This window comes from Chiloscyllium punctatum, chromosome 44 (genome assembly GCF_047496795.1).
Source record: "Chiloscyllium punctatum isolate Juve2018m chromosome 44, sChiPun1.3, whole genome shotgun sequence".
Classification (NCBI taxonomy): Eukaryota; Metazoa; Chordata; class Chondrichthyes; order Orectolobiformes; family Hemiscylliidae; genus Chiloscyllium; species Chiloscyllium punctatum.
In genome coordinates this window covers 34,635,595-34,656,205 of record NC_092782.1, presented here as the reverse complement: position 1 = coordinate 34,656,205, position 20,611 = coordinate 34,635,595, and the positions used below count along the sequence as shown (strand labels likewise).

The window sequence follows — 20,611 nt, the reverse complement described above, 5'->3', positions numbered from 1 at the left end:
AGTGTTGTAAAAACCCATCTCATTCACCGAAGTACATTAAGGGAGGAAATGTGCCATCCTTACCTGGTCTAGCCTGCCCATGACCTCAGATCCACAATTGATTGACTCTAACCAGATAGAAAATAATGGTGAGACCATCACAGCTTTTCATTTCTAAAATGTGGTTGGAATGGTGAGCAGCCATTTGTTTATAGGAACTGACCTGGGAAATTATCCACAGGTTGATTATTATTTAAGAACACCACAAGCATTTTGGCCCTGAAATGTATTATGCTCAAGGACCAGCAACTGTTTAGATATTAAAAGGATCAATTAAACAGAGGCTGGTGATGGCTAGTCAAAGAAAAAAACATTGAACAAAAGATACATTTAAGACTGAACTAGTTTTGACTTTTATTGGCAGAAGGCAGTGCGGCATGAAAGCTGCATTTAAGGTTTTAGTTGCTCTCTTCACTTTATACAGTTAAAAACATCATTGAAAGTTTTGAGGGAAGAACCCCAACCTGTAAGCCAGGTAAACATCTGCAGCGGTCTGTGAAAGTTGTTTTCATGAATTGGTGACCTAGGATTGTATCTTGCTTGAATTCTGATGTGCTTGGAACACAACGCATCATTCAAGAATTTCTGAAGACCTGTTATCCATTGTGAAACCATTGAACTGACAAATCACAATTCTTTATTTTCACTTTATCCCTTAACTGCTTACGACTGTGACGGGGATTGATGTTCTGCTAAAGATACGTGAATAAGTTTGGTGTTTGATAAATTATTCGTAAAGCCTGGTTTGGAGTAAATGGGCAAATGAGAAGTATGATTGTTATATGATTTTACTATACCTATATGCACCTAATTCAATAGTGAACCACTTTGCACTATTTGTTTTTATACAACAAAGAAATAGACTTTTACAGAGTTGCTATCAACACTTGATCACTAAATTTATATTTGCTGTTCCCTCAATGGTTTGTAGATAGTATATTAGTTAAAATAGATCCTATCATACGCTGATGGTAATAAGAGAGAAAATAGTGAATAAACCCAAATTAGAAATACAAAATCTTACTTTAAAAAACTCACTTAACCAACAACCCATAGAAATAAAAAGATTACATACTTTTAGAAGGCACAATTCCACAAGCAGTGCTATGATATCCTGTTCAAATAGCAACTTAAACTTATGAGCTCTGACAATCGTCACCTCCTAACTTACTATGTAAAACAAATATTAGCAGGACAAATTCACACAACAAAATCACTGGCTAGAAATGAGGACTGCTGTAACTTTTCAATTCTCCCTAAGATATTGAAATCAATTGTGGTGCAATGTTAATATCCCTGTCTCTGAGCCAGGAGACCTGGGTTCAAATCACAACTGCTTCAGAGGTGTGTAATAAAATGTCTGAACATGTTGAATCAGAAAAAAATCTAGGGCAAAAATTTTAACTGATGAAATTTGTTAACTGGTTGGAGGCTTCCCTTGGTGGGCGGCACGGTGGCACAGTGGTTAGCACTGCTGCCTCACAGCGCCAGAGACCCGGGTTCAATTCTTGCCTCAGGCGACTAACTGTGTGGAGTTTGAACATTCTCCCCGTGTCTGCGTGGGTTTCCTCCGGGTGCTCCGGTTTCCTCCCACAGTCCAAAGATGTGCAGATCAGGTGAATTGGCCATGCTAAATTGCCTGTAGTGTTAGGTAAGGGGTAGATGTAGGGGTCTGGGTGGGTTGTGCTTTGGCGGGGCGGTGTGGACTTGTTGGGCCGAAGGGCCTGTTTCCACACTGTAAGTAATCTAATCTAATCTAAACTTTTGAGCCATTTGAGAATGGTTACAGTAGTGTGGCAGTAAACCACTGGCAGATTAACTGTTCATTGATGTCACACATGAAGCATTTTTGACATAAAATCTTTTTTAAAAAACCATAGACAGCTACAAGAGAAGCGTGGTAGCAGACTTCTGCTTTATTCTACAGTGGGAACAATGGTAAGATTTTGTTTTTGGTCCTATTCTTCATGATTAACAATTATCAATCTTTTGAAAGGAAATCCATCTTTTGAAAGGAAGCTTTGACCATATTTTAAGAACATAAACTGTGTTGGTTATTCAGAGTAGTTAATTCATCTACAGGATTATTTCCTTCTGGTATGTGCATTACTCAAGGAATTCGTCAGATCAAAACCATTGCTGGCTGTCCAGAAGAGATTTCTGAAACCAGACGGCTGAATCTACTAACATCATTTTGCATTCAGAAGGCTGTGAAAAAGCACAGGAGTATCAGCAGTAACAGTATCATTCTTTAAAGCAAGGTTCTCAGAGCTGAAAATGTGTTGGTGGAAAAGTGCAGCAGGTCAGGCAGCATCCAAGGAGCAGGAGAATTGATGTTTCGGGCATGAGCCCTTCTTCAGGAAGAAGGGCTTCCTGAAGAAGGGCTCATGCCTGAAACGTCGATTCTCCTGCTCCTTGGATGCTGCCTGACCTGCTGCGCTTTTCCAGCAACACATTTTCAGCTCTGATCTCCAGCACCTGCAGTCCTCACTTTCACCTAGAAGGTTCTCAGAGACCAAGTTCCACATTTCTATTTGTAAAAAATCCTTTCCTGGTAATCTTAACCTATTTCTGGGACTCCAGTATGACTTGTTAAAGTCTTTCTCTGCCTTCAGCAATCACCAGGATCAAATTGTAAGTCATCTGTCCTCTACGTGTTATTGTTTGATCATGTGTAATTGTTGATCTCCACTGGCACTGGTTTGTGGACAAAAACAGTCATTATGAAAACCTTAAAGACAGAAACAGGGGAATATATTAAGGGGAACAAAGAAATGGCAGAAGAATTGAATTGGTCCTTCAGATCTGTGTTCACTGGAGAAGACACAAGCAATCTCCCTGAGGTAACAGTGGCTGAAGGACCTGAACTTAAGGGAATTTATATTTGCCAGGAATTGGTGTTGGAGAGACTGTTAGGTCTGAAGGTTGATAAGTCCCCAGGGCCTGATGGTCTACATCCCAGGGTACTGAAGGAGGTGGCTCAAGAAATCGTGGATGCGTTGGTGATTATTTTCCAGAGTTCGATAGATTCGGGATCAGTTCCTGCGGATTGGAGGGTGGCTAATGTTGTACCACGTTTTAAGAAAGGTGGGAGAGAGCAGGAAATTATAGATCAGTTAGTCTGACCTCAGTGGTACAACATTAGCCACCCTCCAATCCGCAGGAACTGATCCCGAATCTATCGAAATCTGGAAAACAATCACCAACGCATCCACGATGCTGGAGTCTATTATAAAAGATGAAATTATGACACATCTGGATAATAGTAACAGGATAGGTCAGAGTCAGCATGGATTTATGAAGGGGAAATCATGCTTGACTAATCTTCTGGAATGTTTTGAGGATGTAACTCTGAAGATGGATGAGGGAGATCCAGTAGATGTAGTGTACCTAGACTTTCAGAAAGCTTTTGATAAAGTCCCACATAGAAGGTTAGTGAGCAAAATTAGGACGCATGGTATTGGGGGCAAAGTACTAACTTGAATTGAAAGTTGTTGGCTGATAGGAAACAAAGAGTAGTGATAAATGGCTCCATTTCAGAATGGCAAGCAGTGACCAGTGGGGTATCGCAGGGATCAGTGCTGGGACCGCAGCTTTTTACAATATATGTTAATGATATAGAAGATGGTATTAGTAATAACATTAGCAAATTTGCTGATGATACTAAGCTGGGTGGCAGGGTGAAATGCGAGGAGGATGTTAGGAGATTACAGGGTGACCTGGACAGGTTAGGTGAGGGGTCAGATGCATGGCAGATGCAGTAAATGTGGATAAATGTATGGTTATCCACTTTGGTGGCAAGAACAGGAAGGCAGATTACTACCTAAATGGAATCAATTTAGGTAAAGGGGCAGTACAGAGAGATCTGGGTGTTCTTGTACACCAGTCAATGAAGGTAAGCATGCAGGTACAGCAGGTAGTGAAGAAGGCTAATAGCATGCTGGCCTTCATAATAAGAGGGATTGAGTATAGAAGCAAAGAGGTTCTTCTGCAGCTGTACAGGGCCCTGGTGAGACCGCACCTGGAGTATTGTGTGCAGTTCTGGTCTCCAAATTTGAGGAAAGACATTCTGGCTATTGAGGGAGTGCAGCATAGGTTCACGAGGTCAATTCCTGGAATGGCGGGACTACCTTGCACTGAAAGACTGGAGCAACTGGGTTTGCATACCCTTGAGTTTAGAAGACTGAGAGGGGATCTGATTGAGACATATAAGATTATTAAAGGATTGGACACTCTGGAGGCAGGAAATATGTTTCCGCTGATGGGTGAGTGCCGAACCAGAGGACACAGCCTAAAAATATGGACAGAGATGAGGAGAAACTTCTTCAACCAGAGAGTGGTGGCTGTGTGAATGCTCTGCTCCAGAGGGCAGTGGAGGCCCAGTCTCTGGATTCATTTAAGAAAGAGTTGGGGGGGGGGGATTCAAGATGGCGGCGACCCAGCAAGTCTGAGTCTACAGTGCTCTTCCCAAGACTTGGGCAAAGTGGGTCACCCACCCCCACCACACTCACCAAATCACTTAAAACTGTTGTTTAATTTAATTAGTTGCTTAGTATTAAAATTAAATAATTTAATCCTTAGTAAAAATAACTAAAGAGAAGGGAGCCTGCAGCTCTCAGCAAGCAGGGACCCCTCCCCCATCCTCTCCAGCGGCAGCAGAGGCGTCCACAGCCGCCCCGAGGGACTTACCTACGGTTGCAAGCCTCGTAGAAATGATTTCCAAATTGGATTCGAAGATCGACACTTTCATCGAGGAATCCCGAGGTCGATGGGACTCACTCTCGGCCGCGCTGCAAAAGCACGACCGAGACATTAAGGAAATCGAGCGCCGAGTCGGAGGGGCGGAACTAAAGGCCGCGACCTCCGAAACTACAGCGCAATCGGCCGTGGATCGGGTCGGACTCTCGAACAGCGAGTCCGGACCTTAGAGAATCACATTGATGACCTTGATAATCGAGGTCGTCGAAAAAATATTCGTTTGCTGGGCCTTCCCGAACGGGAAGAGGAAGGCCAGCTTACAGTATTTCTCCAACAGTGGCTGCCACAGTTTTTAAATCTGGAAGCTGGATCAGGCCAGGTAAGGGTAGAATGGGCCTACCGGGTCGCAATACGCGGGCCCAGCTCGAACCAGCGCCCTCGCCCGGTCCTGTTCCGGCTGCAGAGCTATAGGGAGAGGCAGATACTCCTAGAAACTTCCAGAAATCTTGGCAAAGACCCCCAAGCCATGATCTATAAAGATCATGTTATTCCAGGACTTTTCCCCAGCTCTGGTCCGAAAGAGGAAGGCATTCGATGAGGCGAAGAAGCATTTAACGGACTTAAATATTCAGTACTCCTTACGCTACCCAGCGACGCTACGCTTTAACCATGAAGGATCCATGTATAACTTCGGATCGCCAGAAAAGGCTAAGGAATTCTTGGACTCTCTTAGATAAATTGTAAGAGATAATGGATGTTGGTTTGCCTTTCCCCCTACTTTGATTTATATCCCCCTTTTTTTTTCTTCTTTTTTTCTTACCTTACTGTTTAATATTATCATAGGGGGTGGGGAGAGGGATTTGATTTTCTCCCCCCTCTTGGGGCTGTTTCCTTTTATTATCCTATATATATATATATATATATATATATAAGTCGGGGGGTTTGGTTAATGTTTGGGGGGAGGTGGTTACCTTATTCTATTTTATTTCTGTCTTTAGGAGCGGGGTTGTTTTTTTTCCCTTGCTATTTTGTATTATTATGTTTAATTATTATTTATTGAGGTTGTAATTTTATACTTATATATGTTTATATATGGTATTAACATGACCAAATATATCCAGGTGTTGGAATGGGTGGGGGTAGGGTGCTCACTGTTAACTCTAGCTTTGTATTATATCCGAATTCTCCTCATTTTGTTGAGGAGCGCCTGGGTTAAGGGTGGGGCATTGGTTGGGAGAGGATATGATGGACCTTTGGAAAGGAAGTGACACCCCTTGGGAACAAGGGGGAATATCTCCATTTTATATTTTTTTTATTATTTAGAATTAGTTTTTTATTACACTGTTGTGAGTGTATTAGAGAGCCTTTATTTTTGTAAATTTTATATGTTCTATGCTCGGGATGTTCTGGATAGGGTTTCCCCTCCCGAGGGGTCTCGTATTGGCCTGGATGATTATGGTTGATCAGTCGGTTAGGTGGTGCACCTGGAATGTCAAAGGGAGTAATTCACCAGTCAAAAAGAAGAAAATATTATCAAATCTTAAGAAAGAAACAGTTGATATAGCTCTCCTACAGGAGACACATCTATTAGATAAAGAGCACCTGAAATTACGACAGGTTGGATTTAATCAGGCCTTTTTTTCTTCTTTTAGCTCAAAAAGCAGGGGAGTTGTTATTCTCGTTCAGAAGAATTTCCCTTTCAAAATCCTAAATCAGATAAAAGATGAATCTGGGCGATATATTTTGATTAAAGCCCTTATAAATGGAGAGGAATATGGGATTTTAAATTTGTACTGCCCCCCCCGGCACACCCTTTAAATTTATAACGGAAGCCTTTTCAAAATTAATGGCTTTTGGTGCCCATCATACAATTATAGGGAGAGACTTTAATTGTATTATGGATCCGGAAATAGACAGGATTCCCAAGAGTACTGCAGGAGTATCTCCCAGATCTAGACAATTGGTGGATCTGAACAAAGAATTAGGATTAGTAGATGTATGGAGATGTCTTCATCCACAGGGCAGAGACTTTTCTTTCTACTCCAATCCACATAAGTGTCATACCAGAATTGATATGTTTTTTGCTCCCTCAATTTTTTAAAATTCCATATCATCCTGTAAAATAGGTAGTATAGCAATCTCCGACCACGCTGTTGTATACATGGAAACTAAGGCGAGGAACAATGGGACATCACCTCGGCTTTGGCGTATGGACCCCTTCCTAATGAAAGATAGTAAATTTGTAAAGTACTTTTCTCAAGAATTTAAAACTTTTTTAGAAATTAATTCAGGTATGGCTAGCAACCCATCAATGATGTGGGAGACCATCAAAGCTTACACGTGAGGTTTGATCATCTCCTTCTCAGCGACCCAAAAAAAATTGAAGGGAGAACAACAGCGTCTGCTTGAAGCTCGCTTAAAAGCAGCTGAAACAGCATACACTGATAGACCTTCTATTATTAAATTGCAAAGGATTACGGCTCTTAGGACAGCTCTAAACACTACGCTTACCCAAACGGCTAAGAGGGAAATACTATTTGCAAAACAAAGGATATATGAATATGGGGACAAACTGGGTAGATACTTAGCATTTCTTGCAAAGAAAAAAAAGGCCCCTCAAACTATTACGTCTATCAAGGAAAGTACAGGTATTCTGACCCATGATCATAAAAAGATTAATGCAATCTTTAGAGAATTTTTTTCTGAGTCATATAAATCACAGGATTGTGAAGACAGGACTAGGAGAATGCAGTCATTTTTTAAAAAATTGACCTTTCCGGGCCTAACTCCGGAACAGGTATCGGTCCTAAATGCTCCTCTAACAGTCCAAGAAATACTTGATGCAATTAGGCAACTTCAAAGCAGTAAGGCAACGGGCCCAGATGGTTTTCAAGCTGAATTCTATAAAGAATTTACAGAAATATTGGCTGGTCCACTTATGGACATGTATAATTGTATAATTATGCATATAGTCAGGGCAGTCTCCTGCCTTCACTGAAAGAGGCAAATATCTTTCTTATCCTTAAAAAAGGAAAGGATCCAGAAGATTGTACGTCATACAGACCAATATCCTTGCTAAATGTAGATTTTAAAATCCTATCTAAAACGCTAGCACTGAGACTAGAAAGGGTGCTGCCATATATTATAAAGGAGGATCAGACGGGGTTTATTAAGGGCCGTAGATCATCCAATAATATTAGAAGGGTTTTGAATATGATTCAAGCCTGCCATCAGGGAAAGATACCAGGAGTAGTAGTTTCATTAGATGCGGAAAAGGCATTTGATAGGGTTGAATGGTCATATTTGTTTTACACATTGGAAAGGTTTGGCATTAGAAAGGTGTTTACCAAATGGGTCTCAACATTGTATAGTGATCCCAAAGCAGTTGTGGTTACCAATGGATTAGGTTCGGATAGCTTCAGTGTGGGTAGGGGCTGCCGTCAGGGCTGTCCTCTCTCGCCATTGTTATTTACGCTAATAATTGAACCACTAGCAGAAGCTATACGAGCTGATCCTAATGTAATGGCCCCGAGGATTGGTACAGGTAAACATAAAATTACCCTTTATGCAGATGATGTTCTTCTATTTCTTAGTAATCCTCTGATGTCCGTACCTCGCTTAATCCAAGTTATTAATACATTTAGTACATTCTCAGGCTATAAAATTAATTTTTCAAAATCGGAGGCTATTGCCAATGGGTGGCATTGCTATGATACCCCACTTAGTGGACGGATCCATTTTTCCCTTTCATTGGTCCCTGGAGGGCTTCTTATATTTAGGCATTTTTATTACCCCAATATTTGGTCAGTTGTACAAGGCTAATTTTGTGCATTTACTGGAAAGGATAAGGCAGGACCTCCTGCGATGGGGAGACCTTCCAATTTCCTGGCTGGGTAGAATGGCACTAATTAAAATGAATGTCTTGCCCCGTCTCTTATATCCTATGAGAATGCTTCCGGTGATGCTGCCAAGGTTGGCTCTACATAAATTATATGGCCGGCTGGGTTCCTTTATCTGGAATCATAGACGGCCCCTCATTAAGCTGAAGAAGCTACAGCTTCCACAGACAAGGGGAAGATTGGACTTCCCAGATTTTAGGAAATATCAGTTAAGTTCCCTATTAAGTTACATAGCTGATTGGGTCTTGTCTGATCCACAATCAATCTGGTTGGACATCGAGGCCTCTCAAGTAAAATACCCACTTATTAACCTTTTATTTTCAGACAAGAGGAAAATCATTACAGATCACTATAAAAACCCTATAATACTAAACACAATTAAGGCTTGGAATATAATACGGCAAAATGAGGGTAACTCACATAAAACATCCCCCTATGCACCGATAGTGGGAGCATGGGGATTCCAACCGGGGTTTACAGATGCCACTTTTAAACTCTGGAGATCCAGGGGTATCTCATGTCTAGGGGACCTATTTAAGGATTGGGTCCTGATGTCTTTTGAACAGCTGCGTCAGAAATTCGGATTACCTAATGGAGACCTCTTTTGATACTTCCAAATTCGAGACTATATACAGAAGAAGACTACGTTAATAGATAGTCTTTATAAATCAAATAGAGAATGTAGAGTCCTACGACCAGTGGGGGTATCTTCCGTCAGTACTATCTATCATTTACTACAAGATGAAGTATCGGGAGATATGGATAATCTGCTTAAAACATGGGATCAGGATTTGGGACTAGAAATCTCTATAGAAACATAGAATGATATTTGGGAAAATGCTAGAAAAATTACTATCTGTAACAGAACCCAAGCTATCCAGCTGAAGATACTTCATAGGGCCCATATAGCACCGGTTTGATTAGCAAAGTTTAAGGCAGGAGCATCTCCAATGTGTCCTAAATGTAAAATAGAGGTGGGCACTCTTGTACATTGCCTATGGACCTGTCATAAGATCCGTAGATATTGGACTAAAGTAGCAAGTACCCCGACAAGAAATTTTAGGAACAGAAATTAAAGTGGACCCTGTATCTCTCCTTTTGGGCTTTTCGAACCTTCCCTCCCTGGATATGCACTGGAAGAGACTATTTTCTATTCTCTCTTTCTGTGCAAGGACAAATATTTTGGTGAACTGGGTGGCTGAGATTTAACAGATGAAGATTTTTTAGACTTAAGGATTTAGTGAATGGAGTTCATTTAGCAGTATTTATGCAAGAACAACTTACTGAAATTCACAAAAATGTCTGACAGTGTTCGATAAAAGTAGAATTTTGGAGTCTTTAAACATAGTTGGTACTATTAAATTCAACTTAAGAATGCAACGAAGCCAGTTGTGTCATCAACTTTCTCATTGTGAAATAAATCTTAAAATCTTACATGAATTTTGAACTTCAATTCATCTACTTATAGCTGACAGTGAAGTTAATGAATAATAGAAATTCTTTTCAGTAAACTGATATGAGATGATTGAAGAGTTTAAAATATTTAGTATGCATGCAAACAAAATAAAGACTTGCCCTTACTTTAAATATTAATGTTAACATTTTATTGAGCTGATGATAGTATTAAACTTTATGGATATAACTGCCTTAAACTTATTGTTGCTTTCAAAAGCTTCTAGATTTTTAGTCATTTGGTAAAACCCAATACCATGCTCATGTTGCCAAACCAAGTTACTTCAAATAGGTAGAGCTTCTTATTGCACAGTAACGAGAATGTATTTCTTCCCTAGTGAGACAAACGTTTTTCTCCAGACATCTGATGTACTGATGTAATGAGTCAAGGTGTTATTCAGTTCTGGAGATTTTAATCAACCAGGACCATGTAAGTTGCTGGCACAAAGCTCTGCTAAACTGACTGCTCATCAAGGTGTGAATAACACCTTGACTCATTGCAGTGATGCAAGCTGAGAATCATAAGAATGCTGTAGTTGTAAGGTATGTCACTATTGATAGAGCATAGGTGTTTTAGGTAAAAACAATGACTGCAGATGCTGAAAACCAAATCCTGGATTAGTGGTGCTGGAAGAGCACAGCAGTTCAGGCAGCATCCAACGAGCAGCGAAATCGACGTTTCGGGCAAAAGCCCTTCATCAGGAATAAAGGCAGTGAGCCTGAAGCATGGAGAGAATAAAGGCTGAAGGAATTTGAATAAGGCTTGTAGGACAGGTGAGTGTGTGATAACATTTTTGAAGCCTTTATTGAGTTTTTGTTTCCCCAGCAGGCAGATCACATGCAAATTATGGTGACTCAAAGAGAACACATTGCTCATTAAAGCTGTTAGGGATGTTTTTAGCATGTTAGACATACAGGAAATAGGAAATCTTTATAAAGTCAGCATAAAATATGAATGTATTGCCATAACCTCTTGCCCACATCACAGACACATGTTATATCCCATCAAACAATGCTTCCAAAAATTGGAAGAACTTTAGTAGCAGTTGCTTGCATCTTCAAATCACAATGGACATTAAGCGATTGATATGTGAATTTGTACCTAATTTCCAGGTTAATATCAACAAATAACTGAATCAAATGTTTCCTGATCTGCAATACGATCAGAATCTGTTTTCAGCTGTAAAAGAACTCTGATGTTCAACACCTTGCATTACTAAACTACTTTTAATGCAAAATACAAACACACGTAAAGCACTTCACAAAAGAAAATAGATCCCAGGTATTAGTTAAGAACGTTTGGAGAGACAATGAGATGCATGCTTGAATGTATAAGTTTTAATGAGGCTTTTCTAAGTATGTGGAGGCAGAAAATTTTAGGAACTTGTAGAGATCAGGGTTGAAATCACTAAAAGCAAGACCATCAAATTTCATAATCCCTTTGAGACCACTACTTTAGCAGGTTAAATTCCAAACCTTTCCCAATGCTGAGCGATCAACTGCCTGGAGTTATGAGAATTGTTTTCAAAACATTTAGTTGATCTGAAATGCTTTTGATAGGTTTCAGTGTTTATATGTGACAATTTTGTTTAAAGATCTCCCCTCTTCCCAGAACTAAAATAATCAAAATACTTAAAATTGCAAAAATAACCAAGTGACAATGCAGTATATTTGTGTGTATCTAGGTTATTTTGCAAACAAGAATACTTGAATTGCAAAAAACAAACTTACAGCAAATCTGTAAAATTTTGCTTGATCACAAACTTTTCCTTAATGAATTAGGATTCTATAAACATCTGGTGAGATGCAGGCTATTTAACAAAATTAAAAACAAACATTTAAAATCTCTGTAAAACTTTATTTCTACACTTGTGTTTTCATTATGATCTGCAATATCCCAGAACATGTTGCAGTTAAAAGGCACAATCCTACAGAATCTGAAGAAAGGCTCAATTTTGATATCTACATTACAGGAGAGACACATGACACAGAAAACATACCCCACAGCAGGATCTCTGGAAAACATGGCTTTTTACATTTCAAGGTCCAACCAAGGAGAAGTTGTAATCACTGATATTTTTTAAAATGAAAATACAGTACCTGAGAAGCTGAATTGAAGCCCAACAAGGCATCATACAGTAGATAACACTCTTTAAATATCAATTTTTGGTACAAATTTTGAAAACAGCCTCCTTTTCAGAGAATGTAACCTCAAAATCAAAAAGCATTTCAGCAAACAATCTGAGAAACAGGAATGGCTGCACTAGAACTTAAGATCTTAACAATGTCTTGCTGTACCTCATCAAACCGCCACATTTTCAATTATCGTACGTACTCAAGTAAAGGTTGATCTCATGTAAAATTTTACCCCCTATTTTTGGCCAAAAAAATCTGGAATTTTCCATATATCTCGTGTAAAAGTCAACCCTAGTTCTTCGCAGGTAACAGGTCAACATTTATGAGCCAATGTATATCCTGTACATAAACGTTACAGCTACATTAATCAGTCAGACTGTATGAGAGTCAAATACATGGTAACGTTTTTATGAGAAATAAAGCTTAAAATGTTAGTTTGAAAAACTAAAACAACTGCAAGCGAGAGAAAACGGAAGGAAATGGAAGAAATTGGTGGGAAACTTTAAGACGCATCAGGTCAGAGTCAGGTGTGTGCAGCTCATCTGAGCTCAGTTCCCTTGTAACACTCATGGAATATAGTCATATACCCAGTTGTGGTTTTAAAATTTCTTCATTTTGTGTAAAAATGCCCTCCAGAAAAAGCAAAAGAAATACAGCAGCATTTAAACTGAAAATTGTTGAAATTGCAAAGACGACAAATAACTGTGGAGCAGCAATTACCATAATTTGTTTTTTTTTGTTTAGAGATCAATTAGACTTCCGCTAATGATACGGAATTTTGGATTATAGCAAGAATTTCAGCCCCTCAAAATTAGTATCCATGTAATAGTCAACCCCATAACTTGAACCTTAAAGTCTTAAAAATTCGACTTTTACACGAGTATATATGGTATTCATAGGTAGCGTTAAGCATTTATGTTCCGGAAAGTGGGGGCCAAAATACTGTTGTATCCATGTGTTTGTTTGATTTGGATCTTCCCCAAATATGGTTTGAATTTCATTAATTTGCACGTATATTACGTACATGGACTACATCCACTGATCTTCGTCATAACAGAGTATGACTATAAGTAGTCTTAATAGGCCCATTTTATCTTTACATTTCATTTAATAAAATGCACATTTATTTTTAACTGGATAACATTGTTTTACAAGATTACTATGACAGGTAATACACAAATTTGTGTTAAATTAATAACGTGCCTTTCAAACTTTCACACTTATGTGTGCAACTCATGTTATCACAAAAAAAATGCTCAGTAATAGTTTTATTTGAACAAGTTTTCATGTAAGGCAGAGTTTATAAGTTTTCAGGGTGAATCTGAATTGCAGTACACTGTAATAAAAACAGAGTGTATATTGTGTGTAAAAAGCTTCAAAAATAAGGAAACCCCAAACTGTTTCTATTAAGAAACACTACCATGGGAAATTTTCCTTGCAGTTATATGTAAAGCAGAAGGGTGTGATTATTTGTAGTCCACAAGCACTACGAAACATCTAATTTCATTTTAAATTACTTCAATTGTGAAGGAATTCAATGGATATGTTCAAGGGGAAAAAAAAATTGAAAAACACAGCATGGCGATGTCGCCAGTCATTTAACATACAATTTAGTCTATAGAACCTGGAGTTGGAACAGCAAGGACATTTTTGTGGGATTGACAACTTATCCATTTTAAATTACGTCCCATTTATCTGAGTTTAATTGTATTAAGAAAATTAAACACAGCAAATTTTCCTTTAACTGGCACTGTTGATTAAACCAGCAGAAATTATATACCTCAAATACTGCAATCTGCTCTGATGTTTGAGTTTTTATGCTGTAAGTGTATACATGTGATGTGTGTACCCCTGCATTACATTTATATTACTTACTGTGTGTCTTTATGTTTGTTTATTTTAGGAGGTGTGTGGTATTTTTACATGGATTTTTTTTTAGGAGTATTGATGTCTCGAAGCTTTGCTTGGGTCAGGGTCTACTGCAATTATGCATACCTCGATTATCTGGAACATTTCATCAACTGACAACACACCTGATCTCATAAGTGCCAGTTAATAAAAAGTTTGCTGTAATACCATCGCAAAGCAAAAAGGAAAGACTATTCCACTTGCTCTAAAATGCTATCAAAAGTTTAGAGAATGTAGCTTCACTCCATTAGCATGACAATAATCATAAATGGTGTCTAAAATCACAAAATACTTAAAATATTAGAAATCTAACTATAAATACCATCTCAAAGGCTTTTGTAATCCATAATTTTACATTTGGATCGGTCATTGCATTTGGCTCCAAATCTAATATGTTACTGTTTAACATGCAGTACTGAACATCCTTCAGTAAAGATATTTGTAACTGATTCAAATCAACAAGGAGGAAATGTAAATTTAGCACTCTGGTAGTTTAATGCAGGAGACATTACAGTTTCCTGATGCAAACATTATTTTTCATTGCACCTTTTCACTCCCTCCCATTTCCATGATAATTTTATTAAGAAGTTAAAACTTAGTTGCACCAGAGATACAAATGGAGATGCTTTGTAGTACTCATCACACCCATCTACAGAAGGCACCAAGATGCATTTCTTGTTTCCCTAACACCCAAAGCTAACAGAAAACTAATTATTGACCCTTTTTCTCTTTGAGAATTGTATGGTCATACACAAATATGTTACACACAATTCTACTATTCAAAATGAAAAATGTGCAATTAAATCCCCAATATGAAGTAATAAATTACTGCTTTTTAACTCAACACTTTCCTGCACATTCTGCATTACAGAATTTAACCTGAGGATAATGCTTCCTTGCTGAAGGTAACACTGGTCCTACAAATAGAGAATATAAGTAGTCAAGCAAGCACTATCAAGGCAATGCAGATTCACAAAAAGTGCACATAGTTTATATTGTTTAGGTAACACTTTCTACATTCCTTGATGACTTGAAAATAGACACTTAACACAGATACAAATTCTGAATTAAAGTAACCTATAAGATTAAGTAAAGTTTACAGACCGTGACAATGGCAAATGACTATGTGGTAGCATGAGTAGAAATGGCATAACATGATAGAATTCACAAAAGCCTAAAACCTTACGCTTCAGATACAAGCCTCACAATTGTTGCTTTCTATTCATAGGCAGCATTTTTTGGCTACGATGAATCCTGTAAGCTTTACTTTACGTGGTAAGGGTGGGATAGGGATGGGAGTTGGTGGGGCAAAGAAGCTACAAAAGCACAGTTCATACCTTCTTGCTGCTATGTATCTTTTTAATTTCAAATGGCTCAGCAAGTTGGTTGTGATTTTGGTGAGGAGCAAAAATAGTTTCTCAATGCACTAGACAATATCATACTCAAGTGGAAACATACATATTTAACAAGGCCATGGTATGTCTGCAATATCCCTCATTGTGAAATAACTCATTACAACTCATCCCATGTGAATTGTGGAAAACTAACTAACGTACTGGAGATACCCAACACCTGTTTAACACTGCCTATTAAGAGATGGGAGAAGGGTAAAGATTATCAAGGGGAAAAAAAAATCAAATTTTAGCCATGCTTGAAATATTTTACGAAGAAAGGGCAAACAACGATTGTGAATGCATGTTAGTTTCAACAAGTGAATCATAAATAATTTTAAATAGTTATTTGTTTTAATAGAATTCCATCACCTATCCAAATAAAAGGTTTGTGAACGAATAGATTCTAAAGAAAAAAAAAACAAATATTTTAAGAGATCTAAAAACAACTTGTGTTGTAAACCATACAGCTATTACTATATGGACAGTATGACAAAATGTTTGTATCAAAGTCTGTAAAGTTACTAAACAGTTCTGTCCATGTTAATGGTTTATAAAGAAGATCTGAGATAATCACATGATTTTCTCAGTGGCATTGAACATGATTTTAAAGCAACAGTTGAACCATGGGTCTCTTAATGTTGTTTTAAATTAAAATAGATATTACTATTGCAATATTTCAAAATATGCACATTGGCAAATTTAATTTCCCCACCACCCCCAAAACTGATGGGAATTAAAAATACATTAATTTGATGATTGAAATAAAGCCATTCATGTTACAGGAGTCCTCAAAGTTAGAAGGGAGGTGCTTTTACGCAGAATGGCATTGATAAATTTTCTGACTGATTACATCTTGTCCCAGATGGTGCAGCTTCTAAGTAATGGAAGTTCATCCAACATGTCATGTATCATTCACGTTATTGACTTCAAAGAATTAATACACATTGGAAAATTTCCTGCATATTTGCCTTCAGCACTTCTTTTAATCACCAAGTAAAAGGTCATCTTCCGACTGTTTTGCTCTCAGTTAGAATATTTAATTTGTAAATTTGTGGAGGTAACTCTGTATAAATGGCCTTGACAATATTAAATGAATGGTCCCTTTTCCTACACGGTAGCAGCCATAACCAACGAGTCCCATAAGACTTGCTTTAACAGCAAACTTGATCACTCTAGTAGCTAATGATGGCGGTGGAACACTGTTAAAACAAAAACAAAATAGTTAGTTGGGGAAGCAAAAAAAATCAAAGAAGTCAAACTGCATATTCGAAACTGAGCTGAGAAGAATTTCACTGCTTTAAAAGTACAGTTTAATAAGCTGTACATTGCATAAAGAGAGTACAAACGTGACAGGCAGACTATGGGCTTCTGTTTCACAGGATGACAAGATCAACCAGAAATACAGTTATTAGATGACCCTGGCTAAATCAGAAATTTTCTTTTCTTTATAATGGCACAGCAAATTAATTTTATTGGGCCTTCGTCCTAATTATAAGATGTGTAAATAAACTGAAAAGTACTGCCTTTCCACCACAATACCTGACAACAGACTTGTCCAAAAATAATGTGAAAAAGTTGCCCTCAGGTCTCTTTTCAATCTTTTTTCTCTCACCTTAAGGATATGTCCCCTTGTTTTGAACTCCTCCATCCTAGGGAAAAGATCTTGGCTATTCACCTTATCTATCCCATCATGGTTTTGTAAACCTCTGGAAGGTCACCCCTCAACCTTCTACGCTCCAGTGAAAATTGCCCCAATCAATCTAGTATCTCCTTATAACTCAAGGGTTCCAGTCCTGGAAACATCCTGGTAATTTTTTTTTCTGAACCCCCTCCAATTTAATAATATCCTTCCTATAGCAGGGCAACCAGAACTGTTCACAGTGCTCCAAAAGTGGCCTTACTAATGTCCTATACAGCCTCAACATGACCTCCCTACTATACAATGGTCTGAGCAATGAAGGAAAACATACTAAATGCCTTCTTGAACATCTGGTCTACCCATGACACAACTTTCAAAAAACTATATATCTGAACCCCTAGGTTTCTCTGTTTGACAATACTGACCAGGGCATGACCATTAATTGTATAAGTCCAGCCCTTGTTCATTGTACGAAAATGCAATACATTGTGAGCAAATGCGAGGTCTTGCACTTTGGAAAAAAAGAACATAGGCATGGATTATTTTCTAAACTGTGAGAAAATTCATAAAGCCAAAGTACAAAGGGATCTCGGAGTGCTAGTCCATGATTCTCTAAAGATTGGCTTGCAGGCTGAGTCTATGGTTAAGAAAGCAAATCAGACTGTTGTCGTTTAACTCAAGAGGGTTGGAATGTAAAACCAGCGATGTGCTACTGAGACTTTATAAAGCTCTGGTTAGGCCCTATTTAGAATATTCTGTCCAGTTTTGGGCCCCACACCTCAGGGAGGACATACTGGCACTGGGGCTTGTCCAGCGGAGATTCACACAGATGATCCCTGGAATGGTAGGCCTAACCTCTGATGAACAGCTGAGGATCCTGGGATCGTATTCATTAGCGTTTAGATGGTTGTGGGGGGACCTAGTAGAAATAAGATAAGCCATGCATTATCTAAGATAATACATGGCTTAGAAACAGTGGACACTGGGAATTTGTTTCTGTCAGGCGGGGATACTAGGGCCTGTGGGCACAGCCTTAGAATTAGAAGGGGTCATTTTAAAAAAGGGAATAAGGAGACATTTCTTCAACCAGAAAGTGGTGGGCCTCTGGAATTCATTGTCATGGAGCGCAGTGGAGGCTGGTTAAATGTCTTCAAGGCAGAGATTGATAAATTCTTAATCTCGCAAGGAATTAAGGGATAAGGGAAGAGTGCGAGGAAGTGGCGTTAAAATGCCCATCAGCCATGATTCAATGGCGGAATGGACTTGATGGGTCACTCCTATGTCTTATGGTCTTATGCATTTATCCAAATTAAACTCCATCTGCCATTCTTCAGTTTGTTGGCCCAATTGATCAAGATCGTTTTGTAAGCTTAGATAACCTTCTTCATGGTTAACTACTGCCAATTTTGGTGTCATCCGAAACTTACTATTCATGCCTCAAACAGTTTATTCAAATGAGTGAATCATATATAAATGACGTGAAGGAACCAGTGGTCTTTAACTACAAACTGGCGAATGGCAGCATTCATTTTTATTCATTGAATTGAAATTCTCCCAGCTGTTTTGGTGGATTTGAACTCATTTCACCATCTCTACTGACATGCATTGCCTGGTAAACAGTCATTCAGCTCATTCAGTCTGTGCTGGCTCTGAGTTCCATGTTTTCCACGTCCCTCCCACCACTGTCTTGTGATGTGGCTTGCTGCACTTGGGTCTCCAATGGACTTTTATAGAACACCTTGGGCAACTTAATAATTAGTAACAAATCAAGACAGACATGCACTTTTTAAATAAAAATCAGCTTTTCTGAGAACATTTCTGTGTTTAATCCCAAGATGTGATTTTCCAGTAAAATATTCATTATATATTGAATAAACAATAGTTGATTATTGGTAACTTTCAAACAGAATTTTATGTTTTGCAATCATGGACCTAATTAATATTTCTGCTTTGAGAAAAGAATCATCTCATCAAGTCATCCATCAGGTTTTGAGTTAAAAAGAGAAGCAATACATGAACATAGTTGGTGAATTATTACTGTGCAGTAAGTATAAATTTGCTTCAGTACAACAGAGATTTAAAACAAAATTACTTATGAAAAGTTATGGATAATATTACCTCATCAATTCTTGAATATTTAGTAGATTATTCCAGTTCTTTTCAATTCCAGGTATGTGACCCATTCCAACGACTCCCACCACAACAGATGGTATTTGCTGACTGGGTTCAGCTGCAGAAAGAGCAGAAAAATAATTATCAGGTTCAACAGTGATAATTGTGGTGTGGTACAATAATACAATCCTTTAGCTGGATATCCTAGATGATAGAAAACTATATTAAATTACTTGATTAACAAGATCATGTAGAACATACCATTAAAAATACTGACTGTAACAAATAATATATTTAGACATCCAGTCATTGTTTAGACTACACAATAAGAATTGTAATGCATACACTTTAGTTTTAACAATTATATCTGCTGTTTTACACAGCTGTCACAATAGCATCCCTAGGTGGCCTTAGCACAATTACAGAAAAACATGCTGATAAGTACATTTATGCTAACATGGTTCAACTTGCGATGGCTTTACCCAGCCTAAATGTTAGGGTTTTTATCTTCATGTCAACTACTGCCAGGTGATAGCAAAAGGAGCAAGTCATTCAGCCCCTCAAACCTATTCTTTGAAGTGGAAATACTTCATCAAAGGGACTTTGAAAAGTATAATTGCTTGTTGAGAATTTTGGTCTTGATCTGGGACTCATTGGAGGTACCCTAAGTTTTTCACTCTTATACTTGAAGTCTTCCTACATTCTTTATAACAACTGAAAAACATTCTGGGAGAATTACTTCGGTATTATTTTTGGACTGAGCATCTTTGCCACCCAAACTCTCCCCATCAGCAATTCCACTTTACATGATCTATATACTAGGGAGAAAAAAAATGTCAGCACATTGCAAGAGAAAACCAGCTTCGGCTATTCAGCAAGATTTGAAAACTGTGGAACAATCTGACAGCTTTCCTATGAGTTTGAAGATTTAAGAATATTTCTTCAGTGCTTATTTCCCTAAAGATGTGGACTTGCACTTCAGTACAATTTTTTGGGTAATAACAATCAGTTAATGTCTAGTCCAAGTCTCAAACAACTCTTTTTAACCTGTAGTTGAATATTAGCATACTAAGTGAAAAAGATTCACCATCAAGCACTCTCTTCACATAAAACGTAGAACATAGAACAGTACAGCACAGAACAGGCCCTTCAGCCCACGATGTTGTGCTGACCATTGATCCTCATGTATTCACCCTCAAATTTCTGTGACCATATGCATGTCCAGCAGTCTCTTAAATATCCCCAATGACCTCGCTTCCACAACTGCTGCTGGCAACGCATTCCATGCTCTCACAACTCTCTGTGTAAAGAACCTGCCTCTGACATCCCCTCTA

At 38.3% G+C, this 20,611-nt stretch overlaps 1 protein-coding gene across 5 annotated transcripts in view; it reads right to left on the bottom strand.

Annotated features, from left to right (window-relative positions):
- Window positions 1-11,925: 11,925 nt before the first annotated feature.
- trabd (TraB domain containing) overlaps window positions 11,926-20,611 on the bottom strand; it is a 38,085-nt gene continuing 29,399 nt past the window's right edge. For all 5 annotated transcript variants that reach the window (XM_072562597.1, XM_072562601.1, XM_072562600.1 and 2 more), the window contains exons 10-11: window positions 19,284-19,395; window positions 11,926-16,725 (exon numbers count right to left, since the gene is read on the bottom strand). In XM_072562597.1, the coding sequence (XP_072418698.1) occupies window positions 16,563-16,725; window positions 19,284-19,395 (275 nt within the window). In that variant the 3' untranslated portion in view covers window positions 11,926-16,562. The remainder of the gene's footprint in view (window positions 16,726-19,283; window positions 19,396-20,611) is intronic.